Source organism: Megascapheus bottae, chromosome 4, assembly GCF_031878675.1.
Source record: "Megascapheus bottae isolate mThoBot1 chromosome 4, mThoBot2.hap1, whole genome shotgun sequence".
Taxonomy (NCBI): domain Eukaryota; kingdom Metazoa; phylum Chordata; class Mammalia; order Rodentia; family Geomyidae; genus Megascapheus; species Megascapheus bottae.
The window spans coordinates 26505006-26525830 of NC_143512.1; the positions used below are offsets into that span (position 1 = coordinate 26505006).

A 20825-nucleotide genomic window follows, 5' to 3' on the forward strand; every position below is an offset into this window, starting at 1 on the left:
TGGGCAAGACCTTATCCAAAAGTAAACAGACACACACACACACACACACACACACACACACACACACACACACACACTAATAGTTTTAAAGTTGTTAGAAGAAGGTATAAAACTTAAGGAAAAGGTTTCTTCACTGAGCAGCTAGCATTGGTCAGAGAAGAAGCAGTTATGTATTTATTATTAGGAGAAAGCATGAAGACTCTTCTATGCTACCCTTAATCACCATGTTTTATTTAAGCCTGGATTCAGTTTCCATGCCTGTAAGATGGGATCATTATTCCCTTTAGAGAAGTGATGAGATAATAAATGTGAGAAATATTTAAGCTATAAAAACAGACTATATTTTCATCTGGAAAGTTTGACTATAAAAAGCATTTTTTTATTATGAAAGAAGGCAATATTAAAAAAGGATAAAACCAAACCAGATGCCCCTCAATAGATGAATGCATCAAGAAAATGTGATATTTATACACAACGGAATTCTGTGCTGCCATCAGACACCACCCCATTCATAAGGAAATGGAAAAACTTGGAAAAAATCATATTAAGTGAAGTAAGCCAGATCCAAAGGAACATAGGCTCCATGGTTTCCCTCATTTGTAATAATTATTATACGTGTAGAATTTTCCTTGCAGAGGATCCCAATAGCTCAAAAGCTATGTGTATATGGCTGTATAGGATGAGGTTAAGTGAAACGAACTCCAGGATATGGAAACAAGAGGTTTATCTTTGTGGTTGTTGTTTTTAATGCACTATAGAAGTTACTTCTTTACTCTTTTGGGTTTTTATTTTCCCTTATGGTTTATCTCCTGACTTTAGTAACTAGCGTATTGTATACACATTTATTTGTTTACTTGAATTAGGGAAGGGAAGGGGAAAAATAAGATGATGAAACAAAGGACAAAGGAAGAAACAATGTAACCATAATAGTCATAAGACAAGATGTTGGAAATGAATTTTACAAGTTGGGAGGGGGTGGGAAAATGGAAAGTGGGAGAAAAACATAAGAAGGGGTGTATCAACGTTCAAGAAGTAATACACTCACGACCTTACGAATGTGATTATAACCCCTCTATACATCACCCTGCCAATAATTTTTTAAAAAAGAAACTACAAAATAAAAGGACCTGAGTGATAATGTCTAAATGCAATCTATAACTCTAGGACATTAAGTTGCCCGGAGGTATGAGTATAAAATTATTGGCTGTTAATACCTGATGGGCCAGCTCGTGAGCGATGATTTTAGTAACCAGTTTTCTGTCTGCCACTGATGAAGTATTGTTATCATATAGAAGTGTCTCTTCTCGGAATGTGAGCAAACCCCAATTTTCCATTGCCCCTGCTTCAAAGTCAGGAATGGCCACCAAATCTAGATACAACAGGAAAGCCATGATCAACTTCTCATCAAAGGAAATCCCTTATTGAATCAAAATGCTTTATACATCCAGCAATGAGTTTTTTTTTTACATTCTCCTTAACAAATGGAGTCTTCTGTGCCTGTCAGCTGAGAATACTAGATAGACTCTTGTCAGGTAACTGTTCCTTAGTATATGAAAGAAAATTTCTTCCAACTGAACTTCTTAGTAGTTTAAGTAGAACCAAAGCAGGGCCAAGTTTCAGGGCCAATGCACATCTACTAGTACTTAAATCCTCCCACTTCCCTGAGCTTCCATTAGTTTCAGTTAGTTGAGGCAGGAACTTCTTAGGAGTTAGGGTGATTTAAAGTCCTAAGCTTTTAGAAACTTTCCACTTATATATAGTACTTTTATGATAGTCTCTAAAATGTCTAAGGATTTTAATAACCAAATTTGGATACATTAATGGAATCTGAATAATCTCGACAATTAAAAACATTGTTGTAAACATTAACGAAGTCTCTTGATATTTCTTTTGTACTCCTTTGACAAAATATTTGTAAGACATTGTAGCTCCATCATAATTACAATAGAAACCAAAGACACTGCTTGATTCTTACCCAACTTCTTAAGTGGGTATTGAATTTCAAAGTAGTCATGAAAAAACTGAAGAAGTTTCACGGCTGTTTCTAAGGCATGATGAACTTCACCAATCTTTCCCGGTACAGCATATAGAGAAACCTAAAGGAAAGATGATTTAGGGGCACGTATAATTAAAATGCCATCTTATTCACAAAAGCACTCTCAGGACTCTCACACCTGGGAACACTTAGTTGTATGATTTTTTTTTAAGGACAAAACTCTTGTTTATCGTTGTTTCAGATGCCACAATTTTTTTTTCTTTTGCCAGTCCTGTGGTTTGTGCTTAGGGCCTGAGCACTGTCCTTGGGCTTTCTCAAGGCTAGCACTCTACCACTTGAGCCACAGCACCACTTCTGGCTTTTTCCATGTATGTGGGGTGCTGAGGAATCAAACCCAGGTCTTCATGTATGCTAGGCCAGCACTTTACCACTAGGCCAAACTCCCAGCCCAGATGCCACAATTTTTAACAAATTCTTTCCATCCGCACAATAATTTTCAAAACAGAAACAATAAAAAGTACTAATTCCTGTTTTCTTAAAGTTTCCGTGATATCTCAAATTAGCTAATTATCTTACAGCAATTTATAAGTACCTCCCCATTTAATTTTGTGATACAATTACTTTGCCCTTATATGCAGCTGCTCTCAGGAGTTAGGAAGATTGTAAACTATTTGAAAGCGAATACTGAAGTTTTATCCTTTCAGCATCTATCAGAGTGACTGGTATCTAGTAGGCACTAACACAGAGGAATCTAAAGTTAATATGAGACAGAAACTATACATTTATTGAAACTGTATTAGAGAAAAACTGATTATTGATCAATGTACTGTTTTTTAGCAAGTATGGCCAACCAGGGTGTTTTTTTTTTCTTATAGGGTTGGGAAAGATTGTTTAAGTTGTTGGTTTATTTATTTATTTATTTTTTTGCCAGTCCTGGGTTTGAGCTCAGGGCCTGAGCACTGTCCTTGGACTTTCTCAAGGCTAGAGCTCTACCACTTGAGCCTCAGCACCACTTCCGGCTTTTTTCTATGTATGTGGTACCGAGGAATCGAACCCGGGTCTTCATGCATGCTAGGCAAGCACTTTAACCACTAGGCCAAACTCCCGGCCCCTGTTGGTTTATTTTTATAGATCAAGTTCCAGTATAAAAAAATTAAAGGCTCACATTATGAGTGACATACAGTAATTAAAACCAGATTAGGGAATAACAGATTTATAATTGCTATCATCCATACACTCTATGTTACATGCTAAAGGAAGAATCACCCCAATTACTTAAATAGGGTGATATTTTTTCTCTCTTTTTCAGGTAAAATGCGAAAGGTGAATAAATATAACTATAAAGTGAAATTTTCTCAAAGGATCCACCTATTCCTATTCCTGGAATACCATGATTAAAATAAACGTAGTTTGTTCTTTTCATGCACTTATTTATTTTTATTTTCTTCAAAGAACATGTATTTTAAGTTCTTACTAGAGATAAACCATCTAATCTTTGTGCTTATTATCTGGGTTGTTCTAAAAATAACATGAGCAGTAAAAATAAAGATGAAAGAAAAAGAGTGGGAGGGGAAGAATTGTTTTTCCTTCTGTATCATTGATACAGGAAAAGATTATCTTTATTAGATCTCTAATGAAATTAAATACCCAATCAAATAATCGTTTACAGCTAAGGTACTGACAGGTACAGATACACTGGCAGAACAATGGAGAAGACTTCTTTGAAGAAATGGTCAATTTTGACAAGATGTGGATAAACTTGATCCTTAAGTTAAATGATCTCATTCATTCACTACTGCTCCATCTCTCTTCCCACTTTCTCTCTTTTCCTCCTATCCTATCTTTTTGATTCCTTTCCTCCCCCACCCACCTTTTTCTTATGGTAGAGATTGAAGTCAATGCCTTACTTATGCTAAGCACAGGCTGTTAACACCTAACCCTTCGTCTCCATAACTTGCTTTTTTAAAGAGGATTAATCTAATATTTACAACATATCCAATGTAGTATTCATTGGATAACTTTAGCAGCAGAATGGAGATACAAGGGGGAAAGGCCATGCAGATTAGTATTATTTACTAATTTGAAGAAGACGCAAAAGGTTTTAGAAAAGGGAACACAATTTCAGATACCTAAGGCAACCACCAGGAATTATTCAAGTAAAAAATACTTTTCAGCGTCCTGTGAAACAGGCTTTGAGGCAGTCACCACATCAACATACCAGGGTTCCGTTCACATCCTGACTAAGGTTCTTCATCTCTCCCACAATGAAAGCAATCAGATAAGTACTCATCTTCACACTCTCGAAAAATTCATCCTGAACAAGTCCATTTTCCATATGGACTGATGACTTCTGTAGACAAGAAGAAGAAAAGACCACAATGGGAAATACACAGAGAAACTAAAACTTCACATGGGAAACAGGTGGTGTATTGCACTCCCTCATTTTACGTTTAACAAGAGGGGATGGGTCTTAAGTTGACATTTGTTTTTACCATCTTTCACCATGAAGACATACTAGACACAGTGGAAATCCTAGAGTGTTGGCTCCAATGTGGTCTTAAACAAGTATAAGACACACACCGCAACAATGATTCTCCGTGTCTTCTTTAAAGTTTCACCAAAGCCTCAAAACTCCCCTATGACCTAGGAATGTCCTACTTTACGGAGATATATGACTGGATAGTCCTCCAAATTATCTGGAAATGCTTCCCAAAGAACTATGTTGAGAATCCCTAAGAAAGTATAATGAGGTCAAAGTGGTATGGTATGTCACTAGTTAAAGTGGCATGTCTGAAATAGACATAAAATCAAGAAATGGTGGCAACTTGCAGTACTGCCAATCATGAGTATGTGTTGGGACAGTAGGCAGGCAGGTGTTTGTCTCCTTTAGAGAATAGCTAATACTATTGGTTCATAGATGAATAGAGATTTGGGAGTATTGTGCTGGTTAAGAAAATATGTCATTTGCTTTCTTCTGGGGCTGAATCCATACCTACTGGGTTTCATTGCTTCCCTCCCCTCACTATATTATGAATTCAAGAGGCTCCCATCTAGCTGCACATGCAGTTACTCAAAAAAAGCAATTTTTGATTCTGTTAGGATGAAAATTGCTGCACTTGGTGACACCACCACTGCCTCCCATGGAGAGTTCATACTCAAGAAAGATGCTCCTTGTTCTTGTCCTCAACTTCCAAATTATAAGCATGTAATTGTTTCATTGACTACAATAACACAAACAAGATTCTCTTGTATAACACTGTTCAAATAAGGAACTCACTATACTTCAGAAAATATCACTCTAGAGTTGGACTGGTTCATAGTATTTGTATTTTCAGAGCTTTAGTAGTACATAGGACTCACATCACACTTCCTAGCTATACTTTCCCAGTCTAGCAGGTCTCTGTCTTTACCTAAGTGGTCCTCTCAGGCTGACTTCCCAATTAATCCCAACAACTTTATTTCATGTTGACTCAAGTATTTGAAGAAATAATTCATTTGAAGCCAGGCACGCCTGTAAACCTAGCTGCTCAGGAGGCTGAGATTTGAGGACTGCAGTCCAAAGCCAACCCAGGCACTAAAGTCCAAGAGACTCTCATCTCCAGTTAACCACTGGAAAATTAGAAGTAGCACTGTAGCTCAATGGATAGGGTGGTAGCCTTGAGCTGAAGAGCTCAGGGACAGCACCCAGGCCCAGAGTTCAAGGCTCACAACTGACAAAAAAAGGAAAAAAATGATTTATTTGTATGATTCTAATCATTCTCAGTAGATGCCCAGTTTTTAAAAAAGTCAAAAATTCTTACAGAAAGAGAACCAACTCAAAAGATTTTACCTTCAAGGAACAGAACAGTACCTTAGGCATATTTGATAAAGCAGTGTATTGCTCTTCCCTTACAATCCTGATGATAAATGTGGCCTTAAATGCTGGTTCATCAAAACAAGGAAAAGCAGATCTTGCTGCCAGAGGTTCAAATTGAGTTGCTGCAAAGTACCTATAACAAATGCAAATCCAATCCAATAATTAACGAACACCTTCTATTCAAGGCACTCTGCCAAGAACCAGAGACATTAAGATAAATAAAATAAAATATCAGTTATCAAGGAATCCACAACTAGTTGGGAGGCAAAGATCTACAAAAAGAATAGAAACATATGTGAGGCTGCAAGTAATATGCTAACAGTGAAAACAAAGCAGTGCACACGAAAGGTGGGAAACAAATTCTGACTAGAGGTTGAAGAAGGTCTTAAAAACCTCAGGAGAGTTTGAGAAGGTAGAGACTAGAGACTCCCACGAGCTATTAACAACTGGGCACTGTGGTTCATGCCTGTCATTTAGCCATGGCCCTATTAAAAATTTATGAGAGAAAAAAAGCACTGAGGGAGTTGAAGGCATGATTCAAGTGGTAGAGTATCTGCCTAGTAAGCATGAGACACTGAATCCAAACCTTAGTAATACCAGATAAATGATAATGATAATGATGATACTAAGCATAATAAAATACATAGAAATAGTAGCAGCTGTATGGAAAATGGGTAAAATCCCCTTATTACTTTGCATAGACATTTTGTCAGTATCAATGCAAAGTGTACAATATGGAATCCCCTAATGATTTATTCTAATTGTACTGCAGAAAGGAAGAGTATAAAAACTTATCTAATAGGAATACAAAAAATTTTAAGTTGCTGGGCATAGTGGCTCATGCCTATAATCCTACCTACTCAGGGGGCTGAGATCTGAGGATCACGGTTTAAAGCCAGTCTGGGCACTAAAGACCAATGAGACTCTTATCTCCAATTAACCACTAAAAAAGGTATAATTATAATCTCCTCAACTTTTGTCTTCTACCAATATATACAAGAGTGTGAGGCCTTTATTTTATTCTAACAGGCAGGCTAATAAACTTCTATTGTGCTTTTAACAGCAGTTTCACAAACTAACTTATGACTCAATTTCTTAATTTTAAGGAATAATGCTCCAAAAGTCAATCCCATTCACAGTAAGAATAAGCATGTGACAATGCCACTTTACTCTCATACACAACATCCATCCTTCCTATTGACCAGTACCAGGTTCAAGGACTGGGGGCAATAATCTGGATGAGACGGCTAGAAACCTAAAACGTCTCTTCATCCACAAAGTAACTGTTTCCATGTATATTTTGTATTTCCTAGGGTTATGGGAATTAAAGAAAAAGGACAGTCCCTGCAATCTCAAATTGTGGTCCACTTCAGATACCATGGAAGAACAGAAATACAGAGACAGCATACCATTTATAATATTATGTAATACTTTCATAAATTATATATTTATAAGTATTTTACAAAAAGAAAATATGAAAACTAATTATCTAGATATTCTTACAATGTAGTAAAACTTCACTAAAATATGACCAGACTTTTCAAGTTCAAGTCATGGATGTAAAACTATCAACTTATGTTAAAAAATAAATATATAATTTAGTACTACAATATGGGAAATTATAGCAGCTTTTGATGGTTATCAATTTTCTTAAGAAGGTAAGACTTTATACTCAAACAGCCCATTTAGCATTACAGTGCTTTTTGATAAATTTACAAATAGTTAAAAAACAAATAAAAGCTTGACCAAAGTTAGAAAAGTCCATTCTATAGATGATTAAATATGCATCTCAAAAAATATTGACTTGTTCTTACTCCAGCCTTGCTATTTCTAAAAACATAACTTTCATTTCTTTCAATGGACTTTAACATTTTAAAATCTTTGAAACAATAAAAACAACAACAAACTATCATGAGAATAGAACTACAGATTTTTCTTTGTCTCTTTCCACATTTAAAAAGTTTTCTTAAAATAGATTAAAAATATTATTTTCTAAGTATTTCTCTCTTTTCTCTTTCCTCCTCTAATTTCTTCTCTTCTCCTCTCTCCTCTCTCTTTTGGAGTTACTGGAAATTTAACTTAGGGACTTATACTCATTTGGCAAGGAGACAAGTATTCTAACACAGTTTTCTCTATTTCTCTTAAAACATTTAACATATATTAACCAAATGGTGAATGTCAATAATTCACATACTTGTTTACACAGTATGATAAGAAAGAATGTTCAGATTGCACAAAACAGATGAAAATAGACCTTTTCAATAAAAGAATGAATATGTGGTGCATCTTTCTAGAAATCCCAGCTACATGCTATGAATACTAATACTAAGGTACAAAATATAAGTGCTAAGTACTTTTATGTTTTCTCTCGCTTGTAAACCATTTTATTCCTCTTGGACTTTTTCAAAGTTGCCATGAGAAATTAAATTATCAGATTTTTAACCAAAAATGAACCAGTAAAGATTAAGTATACTAAAAATGGTATATACAAGCATTCCACTCTCCTGCCCTGTTTCTATCTCATTTAACATGCCTTAAAAGTTCTACACATTAGGAAAGTAGGACTTAAAAAAATAATCAGTGTCAATTACTGATAGGAATTCCAAAGTGTGATAGAAAATGAGATTCATCTCTTAAAATACGTAAAGCTCAAGATAGTGTTTTTGTAATAAAGAATATAATTCATTGAATCTTAATCTATTTCATACCATCAGCAGCAGAACCTACTTCCACCTCACAATTATATACAAGTCCTAAGTTCTGTCTAAGTCAAACAATATCATCTTCTAAAATATCATTTTCACATAACTTCCTAAACTTCAAAAGATGTCTCTGGTATGAGCCAAGAGATATATATCACAGAAGTCATCATCCAGCCTAAAACAAGTATCACTAAAGTGATCTACATACTTTTTCTCATTACTTTCGTCTTTGTAGGTGATGCCATAAAACCCATAGTAAGAACTAGAAATATTTGCTGAATACTCAATCTTCAAGGTATAATTGTGCCCTGCTAAAAGGGCTTCAGAAGAGACAATGGCAATTTGTTCATGATAGGGATATTCCAGGAGTTCAACTTGTTTTTCTTGGTTTGAAACTGCTGACATGAAAGTCACTTTTGAAATATTATGTCCTGTGCTATGAAGAATGACACTCCAGGTGGCCTGAAGAGCCTGAAGTGAAATTGTCACAGAACCCTTGAATGTCATTGAGGTTAAGTTTGGATGCAGGTTAAGTTCATAACGTTGTGGCATAATGGCAGTAGGAAGTCTAATTTGTGCCCATGGAAACAATTTCCCATTCGTTGCAACTGGCTGGATGAGTCCGATTGACATGTTTTTTTTATGGCATCCTTCTTTGGTAAAAGTACATCTAGGCAGCAGATAAATCACCATGATCACAGAGACAGCAACTATAATGACAAAAGCGCAGACCACCAAGGTCCTGGTGGAGGGCACAGAACAAGCCCCATCGGTATTCTGCCTGTAGCCCGATGCACTGTTCCGAAGGCCTGAGCTTCTGTTCATGAAGGACATGCCTAGCAGTTTTGCAGATGACTCATAATCTTCCTCATCATCATCCATCTCATGCTCTCCAAGGCCTCGCACCAACAGTCGTGAACCCCGTGGCTCATATTCTACCTCATCAGGCTCCAGAGGATGTAAACAAGGCTCTTTTGCTAAATCCACCACATCTGGCTCTTCCTCAAACATGCTGTTTTCAATCATGTTCCTGGGAAGCTGAAGTCGCTCTAAAAAGTCAGAACAAAAGGACGAGGTTCAGAGTTAGGGGGAAAGACAATAGCACAACGTCTTCTGGAAAGATCAAATTCAATCCAAGACTTATTGAAATTGCGAGGTTTAAAGATTTAAGATTCCTTAAATCACACAACTTACAGTCCCATCTCAGAGCTATAAAATTAAAGAAGATGCTTCACATATTCTTGAGTTAACCATTAAAAAATGCAAGCATAGAGGTAGTACAGTCAAAAATTCAAAAAGCTAAATGAACAAATTAGTAGTAAGATGAAAAAGACAGCTGAGATGACCTATCTACTAACTTTCTTAATGTACTCCTAATCAACAACCTGGGCTCTTTTTACCAGTTTTGGTTTTTCTGAAGCTGGGTCTGACCGCACAGAGAAAGTAGGATCAAATAGAATGTAGTCCTGGTCTTGCTTCCAGTATTTGAGTCCTGGGATCTCAGTATTCCTGCCCTAAAGGCCTCAAACTAGGTTCCAGAAGCTTTGTGGAAAAAAAAACATGACCCAGTGACTCCATGGTCACTGAGTCACATTCTACCTAAGGACTAGTACAAAGTTTGTTTGCACGTTACTAGGCTCAAGTGGTAGCAAAACATGAGGATGGGCCTGTCCCACAACAAACTAGAAACAGCAAATTATAAGACTTCACAATCAAGCAATAAAAAAACATGATAAAAGTTCTACACAAGAGAAAAATTACAATCCAACCCATTTTTTCACACTTTTACAGCATTCAAAAGTACAATATACTTCCACAATATACCGCACAAATATTAGTGAATCTTGGGTAAAGAAGTTGTGAGAGCTTTTTACAAACTACAAAGAAATGTCCCTCCAAATTTTACAAGTTGATGAGAAAAATGCCCTCAAAATACAGAAGGACAAATAATTCCACACATATATCAATAAATTTAGTATTAGACTATGCAATATTGTTTATTTAGACACATTTTAAGAGATCCCAAAAATAATCAACTTTAAAACACCACTAACCTTTCCCAATAATGTCCTTTTTTAGCCACATCTAATTTCTAACCCTTACAATAAATTGCATAAAGCAGTAAATATTCTATTGCAGACATGAAGGAACAAAAATATAAGTTTCTTTGTATAGTCATATAGCTATTTATAAACATTTAACTGATATCCGGGCCCAGAAATGAAGCACTGACACATATTAGGATAAAGTGTTGTATTATGGCCAGTGGCAGGTACCCTCATTACACTGCAGTTCTTCAAAAAAAGCAGAGTCTCATACCCTGTCCCTAAGTATGAATTTTAAAAAAATGCTCAGTTGATTTATATGGACTCAAGCCTGAAAGCATTGACACAGTATGGTCTGACCCTAGTGACAGTAGTCCTGGTAGACCTGGGCGTGCTCTGGCATCCCACACTGTTGACTACTCTGATAAACCAGGCTGCTACCTACCTTTCAGCCTTCAACTTGGAGGCCCTCACTTCTCCTTCCCTCCTTAGGGTTCTGGTAAGCATCTGTTTATTCCATACTATAGCTTTAAAACTCAGACGACAATAAAACTTGTAATAATCTTCTAGGTCTAGGTTTAGCAAACAGCTATCTATCCATTTCCTGGTAATGGTCTGGAGATAGAGGAGTGGTTACACATTCTGCTTCTAAAATTTTAATTTTCTAAGCTTCCTATAATGACCCACCTTCTAGGGTTTGGGGTTTTTGTTGTTTTTTTTTTTTTCAATGTGTAGTTACTTATGTTTTGACAGTCACATACCTCATTTGAATTAAAAAAACTTTTTAAACTCTCAATAAATTCTTCTAAGGGGTAGGAATTCTCTATGGTAGTTTGTTAGTACCTCAAGTGTTATAAACTAGATGTTGTTTACTTGGTTTACTTCAAACTTTGTTGTTGTTGTCTTGGTTTTTACATTGGCTTGGTTTGTTTTCATTGCTGTCCTTTAGGAAAAGGCTGTTAGACACTGTGTTTTCTTCTGTGCTGGACCTGGTGTTGACAACAATATGAACTACCTGGTTTGGTTCTATGTAATAAATTTCTACCCAAATCTGCATAGAGTCTCCGCCTAATACTTAGAATCTTCTCATTTCTCACATTCCCTTAGAGCTCTATTTTTGAATTTGAGTCTTCATCCAAGTCCTGCATCCAGGAAAGGGGCACTTTATACTTGGACCATTCACCAGCTCCTGTCTTCACTTCCTTCTCACATACTTTGAGCTCATCGGGAGACTGGCAAAATTCAGATAACTTACCTTCATTATTTAATATTCCATCAGATTAACTTATTTTTTGGTCGGTTATGGGGCTTGAATTCTGGGCCTGGGCTTTGTCCCTGAGCTCTTCAGTTCAACGCTACCACACTACCCCTTGAGCCACAGCCCCACTTCCAGTTTTCTAGTGTTTAACTGGAGATAAGAATCTCATGGTCTTTAGTGTCTGGACTGGCTTTGAACTGCGATCCTCAGATCTCAGCCTCCCGAGTAGCTAGGATTACAGGCGTGAGCTACTGCACCTTGTACTTTATCAGATTAACTCTAATGTAGAATTTTAATTCTCTAGTACTAGAAGATATCAAACCATCTGCTATATTTTATTCAATGATGTTAGGAGTATACTATTTTGATGTACATAGTTATCTCAAGCTAAACATATAACACTAGGTAAAAATCACTTTTATTACAGGTAGCTTATGAACACTGTACTTTGCATCAATTTTTAATGTTACTTTGATTCTTAAATTAATGCACTAAGATTTTAGCACAAATTACAATGTAATAGATGATTACACCTTACTTTACTGGAATTTATTTCTACTAAAAGACAGTATCCTAGACAAGCAGACATTTTCTGTTTTTGTTTTTGCCTTTTTTCCCCAGTCCTAGGGCTTGAAGTCAGGGCCAGGGCACTGTCCATAAACTTCTTTTGCTCAAAGCCAGCACTCTACCATTTGAACCAGAGCATCATCTCTGACTTTTTCTGTTTATATGGTAGTAAGGAATTAAACCCAGTGCTTCTATCACTCTACCATTAAGCCACATTACCAGACCCAAGCAGGAATTTTGTAAAACCTCAAAAACCCCAACACAGGAGCTATTTACAAGCCAAATATTCCTGTTTGAAATGTTCTACTTTTATACAATATAAACCCCTGTGATCAGAATTTAGGAAGTGAAGATGTGTTTTCCTTTCAGATATTGCAAACCTGTGGTCCTTGACATTGTGGACCAGTGCCAATCCATACACTTTTGTTACCTATCTGACAGGATAGAAAATTCGTATTCAAAAATTGTATTGCTGGGTCAGGAGTTTAGCCTAGTGGCAGAGTGCTTGCCTAGCATTCACAAAGACCCGGGTTCGATTCCTGGGTACCACATACATAACTAAAAAAGAAAGCCAGAAATGCTGCTGTGGTTCAAATGGTAGAGCTCTAGCCTTGAGAAAGCCCAAGGACAGTGCCCAGGCCCTGAGTTCAAGGCCCAGAATTGGCAAAAAAATAAAAAAATAAATTGTATTGCTATTAGATACAATACTTTTGTGCCTGTTGAATTTAGTAGCATTTTAAATGCTTGTTTTTATATTCATGTCATTTTTTTCAATGATTAATTGTATACACTACAAAATCTATGCAACAGAGTAAAACTTGAACTAAAAAATCAAAAACTTTGGGTCCTAGGTTAGATACTTTGAGTTATAAAGAGTATGATATTCTAGCTCAAGATAAAATTCTCAACTATAATAGCAGTGGAGGTGAAGAGGAAATGACTGATAAGTTAGGTATGTTAAAGAGTTAGAGCACATGGAAATAAATGCTCCTTTAGGCCAGATGGACCATTTGAGCAGAGATAGCAGGAAATCCGCATCAATCCCTATACAAATTCTTGTTTGAAAAAGTGGGAGAAGTAGTCATTCATTAAAACTGAAAATGTTTTCTAATACTTCTCTCTCTCTCTCCCCCCTCCCTCTCCCTCTCCCTCTCCCCCCCCCTCTCTCTCTCTCTCTCTGGATTCTAAAATGTCATTCTGAATGGGCTATGATATATTTACTTATGAGATATCTGATATGATATATTTACTTATGAGATATCTGAATATTTCATTTACAGCATAGACCAAAGTTGAAGACTTAATCTTACATGAATGGTTAATTCTTTACTTTTCTATTGACTACTCGCAAATAGATTACTTGTTAACCTCAGTTTCTTCATCTATAAATGTGGGCAACCTTACAACTTTATTTCTAGAATTGTCATAAGGGTGGCATATGTGTCTGGGGCTCAGAAGAGGGATACTGGAAAGTAAAAATTTCTAAATAACCTGTGTTTACACGGAGCACAAAAAAAGAAGGGTGAACCCAGCAATTCCACTACTAGGCATTTACCCAATTGTTCAGAAACAAGGACATACTAAATCCACTAGCACAACGATGTTCATTGCAGCACTATTTACTATAACAAAGATATGGAACCAACCCAGATGTCCCTCAGTTGATGAGTGGATCAACAAGTTATGGTATTTGTACACTATGGAATTCTATGCTGCTGTCAGAAAGAATGACATCACCCTATTTGTTGGGAAATGGAAAGACTTAGAAAAAATCATATTAAGTGAAGTAAGCCAGACTCAAAGGAACATAGGCCCAATGGTTTCCCTCATTTGTCATAATCAAACCTTGGGCTCTCCTAGCAAAGATTTACAATAGAACAAAATCTAGATACATAAGGCCATATAGTATGACGCTAAATGAAAGGACCTCTAGGATATAGAAACAAAAGCCATATAATGAGTGATTGTTGTCCTTAATGTACTATGTTATCTTTCATCTCTTTTGCTGTCCCTTGGTTATCTCATATTGTTACAGTATCTCACTATGTTATCTGATATATTGGATATATTTGTATTTGGTTATTTGAAATTGGATAGGGAAGGGGGGAAAACAAGATGGGGAAGGGGGTGGGGGAAAGGAAATGGGGACCAAGACATAAGAAAGGGTATCAATGTATGTGAATTAATGCACCTTCTATCTGGCGAATATAATGTAACCCTTCTATTAATTACAATAAAAAATATACAAAAAAAGAAGGGTGACCATGAAGACTAAGAAATATGGACTAGAAGTAGGAAAATCAGGAGCATTCCACAAACCTAAGGTAAATTTTCGCAAGGAAGTAGTTGACATTAAACTGACTTAGAAGGTGAATAAAATGATGAGTAGAGAAGCACCTGCATTTAACAGCCACAGAATGAGTGACTTTTATCAGGTACATTCAGTGGAACAGGGAAATAGAGCCAGATTCTAGTTTTCCAAAGAAATGACTAAGGGAATCATAGGGTTAAACTGAAAGTATAATTTACAGAAATATTAACTCCTTTTTTCTTTTGCTTGCTTTAACTTGGGAACAAATTATGTGTTTCTATATTAAAATTAAAGAAAGATAAAATGTAGATGTAGGCATACAAGAGAAAGAAATGGAATAAAATTTCAGAAAGTTGAGAGAAATCACAAAAACTCCAGCATGACAGTAGGCACACTTCTTCTGAGCCTGGAGGTGAGAAAGAAAAAAATCAAACCTAGGAGAGTGGAAAAATATAATGCTGCATGTTCTCCGTGACAGGAGAAATGAGATCATTTGCCCAGAGCCATAGGCAATTGTGAAGAATTCAAAGATGGCTTGAGAATAATAAAGGACAGGTAACACGTAGGAAAAACAGGGGAACAATAACTCCATAGATAACATATGACTAAGAAATTCAGAAGCCTAGTGGAGTTTGCCAGACAATGTGATTTCATAAACATACTCAGAAATATTGTCAGCTTGGGTGTAAAGAGAAGACAAATGCCATATTTTATTACAATTAAAAGTAAAAGCAAAAAGTTTAAAACAGAAAAAAACAAAACAAAACAAAAGATTGCTCTGGTTTTATAAATATAGGGAGGAAGTGGTAAGAGGCCAGGGGGAATGTACAGACAGTGCTGGCAAGAGATTGAGGGCTAACTGTAATTTAGAAGTCAGTACAAAAGCCATGATAAATAACACAATAAGTAACTTAAATTACAAAGGAGCAAACTTCCCACAGCTAGCCATCCCATTTTCTGAGAAAATGAAATAGGATTTTCAAATTAACGAGCCAAAACATCTTTAAAAGAATAGACCTAATCTAAGTAAATGTTCTCAGGAAGACAAAGCTAGCTATATTCAAATGAAGACCTAACAATAAAAGGCATTGTTCTGTTTCTCTAGCCCTAAGATATAGTTACATGAAGCTAAAAGCTCTATGTATCAAACAGGACTTATATTTTCCAAAATGATGGCAAATTATCATAGTATTTGCCTAATCTTCTTCCATCAAAAAGAAATTTCATCTCAATGAAGAAAAGAAAATGTAGAGTTCAGAAACAAAAACAAGGTGATTTTTTCCCCCTGCCTAGGTCTTATCAGGTAAGAAATGTTCCCCAACCTTCCTAACCCATGATCAAAGAAAAATCTCTTCTCATTAGTCACCAAGCTTGTTTTCTGTTATGCATTTAGATATATCCTATCTGGCCAGAATCTAAAAGGCATTTACTAACACAGAACAAAATGCCTGTAAGTACTTCCTTTCACTAATACACCTTGTTTACTTATATCTTAATGTATAAGCAGTGCCATAAAATTCAAACACAAAAAGTGCTGCAGGTTTTTCTCCCTATTATTTTTTTTTAAAATCTCTGGATATACTTTACCCCTGGCATATTGTGCTTTTTCACAACCTTTAATTTTCTAGACAATATGCAGAAAGATAATAACCCTGAATGCTAAATCCACATAAAGTCTTTCTTTTAGCCCCTTTTCCATTCTTAATCCAATTTGTCATTTTTTTCATATATTTTTATTGTAATTAATAAAAGGGCTACATTATATTCACCAGATTACTTCACATACGTTGATACCCATTCTCATGTCTTGGTCCCCATTTCCCTCCCCCAACCCCGCCCCTCATTTTTTTTCCTCCCTTCCCTATCCGACTTCAAATCTGTCACTTTTTAAAAGAAAGAAGTAAATGGGAAACAGGAAAAGAGGCAAAAAAATAACAAAAAATGGTTTAGGCTGTGAGCACCCTAAATTCATTTTACTCTAATCTTCAACATGAGGAATCAAGATTTACTTTTCTCATCAGTGAGCAATGGTATTTGCTGGTGGTCCCAACTATTTGGAAGGCTGAGGCAAAAGTATTAATTGAGCTCCGAGTTCTAAGCCAGTCTGCACAAAATAATAGGATTTCATTACTAGAGAGGAAAGGAAAAGAAGGAAAGAGGAAAAAAGTAGAAAAGGGGGAGAAAGGAAGGGGAGGATAGGATAGGAGAGGAGAAGAGAGGAGAGGGGAGAGGGAAAGGAAAGGAGAGAAAGGGAAGAATACTTCAGTGGAAGACTTCCTCATCCAATACTACAGAGTAACTGATATCGGAGTATGGCTTCTCTTATAAACAAGTATTAAACTGCATAAAATGAGACTACTATTTTCACATACAGAATAAGCATGCTTTAGGAGGATCTCTCAATTATATTATGGCAACCTGGAGCCCAAATAATACAGTTCTGACAGGCAGAGACCAGGGCACCCAAGAGGTGTGAGCTGAGTACTAGGGGGAGAGGGCACACATAAGTTTTCACAGATTTGCTGAGACTCCTTAGCCAAATGCAGTACATAATTATGCAATATCTACAAAACAGTAGCTGCAATGAAGTTAAGATAGAACAGAAATACTAGAGATAAAGCAATGTAAGGGAAATATGAGCGGTTCAAGCTAGCCAGTGTGAAGAAAATCAACACCAATGGGCATCAGCTTGAAACACTGGAAAGACATCAGTATGGACATACAGTCACACTCTACAGCAAATTATAGTAATACACTCATACTAAGGAAGTCTAATACCAAGTTCTAATGAAATCCATAGGAAAAAAAGGAGCATTTCAAGATGAGTCTTACTAAGTTAGAAAGGTCCCAAAATCACTCTCAGACTTCCACTGAGACCTGCCCTGACAAACTATGAAACTAAGCCTACATTTTTGATTGGCTAGTAACTTAGCTGTGTACAAGAAAAGAAATTTTAAAAAAGTAAAACCTCTACCATGTGTCCTCATTACTGTTCAAAACATAATATAAAAATGAAACAAGAAAATGCTTCAAGGGAAAATGTCGTTAGAAGTTAACTTTAATGTGGCCCAGATACTACACTTAGCCAAATCTTTAAAGTAGTTTATTATAAGAATGTTACAATGAATAAGTTGAATTTGTTTAATTAAATAAGAGAATATGTATACATAGAAAAATCAGCAAATAATTTGAAATTAAGGGGGAAAAAAAGAATCAAAGGGATAGCCATGTGGCTCAGTCAGTGGTAGAGTGCCTGCTGAGCAAGCATGAGGCCCTGAGTTCAATCCTCAGTACTGTCAAAAAAAATTTAAGGAACAAAATAGAAGCAAAAGTTGCAGGACTGAAAGATTCAAGAGTTAAAATTTAAAAAAAAAAGAAATTCACTGGATGACTTTAGCAGCAGAATAGAGGTACAGGGAAAAAGGTCATGCACTTGATACATTATTATTATTCACTAATTTTGAAGATACGAAAGGTTTTAGAAAGGAGACCACAACAACAGAAATCTAAGTTCAATGAATACCAAAATATTGAGAATTCAAAATACTGAGAAAACTGCAAAGAAAATAGGAAAATGAAAACTATATCTAGGCACATGATAGTTAAACTGCTTAAAACCAAAGATTAAAAACAAAATGTTTAAAGAAGCCTTAAGCTGAGCATGTAGTACATAACTGTAAATTCACTACTCAGGAGGAGAAAGCAGGAAGACTAGGTATTTGAGACCAAACAAAAATTAAAACCAAAGCTACAACAAAAAAGGAACCTGAAAATAACACACCACATGCAAAAGAAAGACAATTCAAAAAACACTGAATTATCTTCTCAACAGTGAGAGCCAAAAGATTAATGTAGACAACGTTTCTAGGGAAACCAAAACAAAAACAACTATCAACTTATATATCAACTTATCCATCTCAGTGGAAATATCTTTCAGAAACAAAAAGAGAATAAAGACATTTTCAGGTAAACTGACAAAACTCATCTCAAACAATCTAGAAGAAACAAACAAAAACAAAAGGAACACTTGGTGAAATATTGGACTTACTCCTAACTATAAATAACCACATGTATTGTGAATAGATCAAACACTCCAAGTAAAAGTCAAAGTTTATCACTATAGGGACCAGGGCCTCACATTTGCTAAACAGGTGCTCTACCACTTGAACCAAACTCCCAGTCCATATTTTTCAAGTAGGATCTCACATCTTTGCTCAAGTCCAAACTCAGACCAGTATCTTCCTACTTCAGCTTCCCTCATAGGTGAGAATATAGATGTGAGCCACCATGCTCACAGGAGCCAGATATGGCTCCTGCTAACTATCTTCTCAGACTGGCCTCAAACTACAATCCTACTGACCCTTCAGCTCCCATACAGATGAGATTACAGGTGTGGGCCATTCAACAAGTCCATTTTTTTTTTAAAAAAAGGGAAACCTCCTTTAAGACATTTAAAGAGCCATTTAAATTTTGACCCCAAGTATTTATGACTAGAAAAAGGGCTTTATTGTTAAGCATTTGCTTTAAAAAAAACCCCACTTCATTAAAATTACAACAACTGTAAGGCCATTTTGTACACATACAAGGATCATGAACTAGTATAAACAGCTACATGTAATGAATCTCCACAGCTTGTACCTTTGCTCTGGTTCTGAGACTTAATGCCCAAACCCTATATATAAACTAATTAACCCTATATATAAACTAATTAAATCAGACCTTGGCTCTTGGCCATGCGTAAATAAATCTGTAAAGCAATACAACCACACATAGTGTTGCTATTTCTGACCAGTACTTGAGACTATACACAAGTTAAATAAATTGCTTTCTCTCAAGCATGTATATGGCTGTTGAAGCTATGCACACTTTGAGCCCTCTTCTCATTTCTTTATAACAGTCTCTGCAGCCCACAGTTTTTTCAAATTCCTAGTCTCTTTCTTTAAAGTCAAGCCAGGCTGAGAATGTGGCTTAGTGGTAGAATGCTTTCCTAGCATGCAGGAAGCTCCAGCGTTCAAATTCTTGGTACCACATAAAAAATAAATAAAACAAACAAAATAAAAGGAAAAAAGCCAAACCAGTCCAGAGACAGTGGCCCATACGTTAATCTTAGATACTCAGGAGGCTGATTTAAGGATCACAGTTTTAAGCCAGAAAAATCCACAAGACTTCTACCTCCAATTAACCATCAAAAAATCCTTAGTGAAGCTATGGCTCAAATGGTAGCGCTCTAGCCTTGGGCAAAAAATACATATTAAAGTTCAGAGACAGTACTCAGGCCCTTAGTTCCAACAACACTACCAGCACATACTCACACAAACACAAAATTCAAATCAGTTACTAACTGATCAATTCTTCTCCTATAATAGTGTACTATTTAAGATACATAGCTCTCTTTTAGGAAAAAATGGATAGAAGAAATGCAGTGTAGAACTGTTTATAAGACTTCTAAAAATTAATCAAGACTTTCACATATATTACTTATACATATATTTTTCCCTCCATGGTAACTATCAAGGAAGAGCAATTTAATTTACAATAAACTTCACATTATCTAGTTAGTCTGCCAATTTGGAAGATTATCCAGTGCACTGGAAGCCATTGCATATAGAGTTTTGTTTATAAGTAGATAGTGCAGTGTTAATTACACTGGTGCCCTGCCAATGTTCTACACAGGTTACAGAGAGCCATCAAAACATTCATTCCAAAATCATGAGTCACGTCACTCTCCCCATACTAGCAAACACTCTGTAATATGAAAACTGAACATACTGCTAGTCTATATAGCCTTTTTCCTGACGGGTGAAATAGTGAATTCCAAAACAGATACAATATGCACTTTTTGAGAATACTGGGTACATATAAATCCTGGTTACTTTTTGCTTATTAAAAATTATAGTTTTAGGGCCAGGAGTTTGGCCTAGTGGTTGAGTGCTTGCCTAGCATGCACGAAGAGTGAGTGCTTGCCTAGCATGCACAAAGACCCGGGTTTGATTCCTCGGTACCACATACATAGAAAAAAGCCAGAAGTGGTGCTGAGACTCAAGTGGTAGAGCTCTAGCTTTGAGAAAGTCCAAGGACAGTGCTTAGACC

At 36.1% G+C, this 20825-nt stretch overlaps 1 protein-coding gene across 6 annotated transcripts in view; it reads right to left on the minus strand.

Moving 5' to 3' along the window:
• Lnpep (leucyl and cystinyl aminopeptidase) overlaps window positions 1-20825 on the minus strand; it is a 111990-nt gene that overhangs the window by 68465 nt on the left and 22700 nt on the right. For all 6 annotated transcript variants that reach the window (XM_090331591.1, XM_090331592.1, XM_090331594.1 and 3 more), the window contains exons 2-6: window positions 8763-9603; window positions 5847-5985; window positions 4215-4346; window positions 1976-2096; window positions 1215-1369 (exon numbers count right to left, since the gene is read on the minus strand). In XM_090331591.1, coding sequence (XP_090187717.1) covers window positions 1215-1369; window positions 1976-2096; window positions 4215-4346; window positions 5847-5985; window positions 8763-9603 — 1388 coding nt within the window. The remainder of the gene's footprint in view (window positions 1-1214; window positions 1370-1975; window positions 2097-4214; window positions 4347-5846; window positions 5986-8762; window positions 9604-20825) is intronic.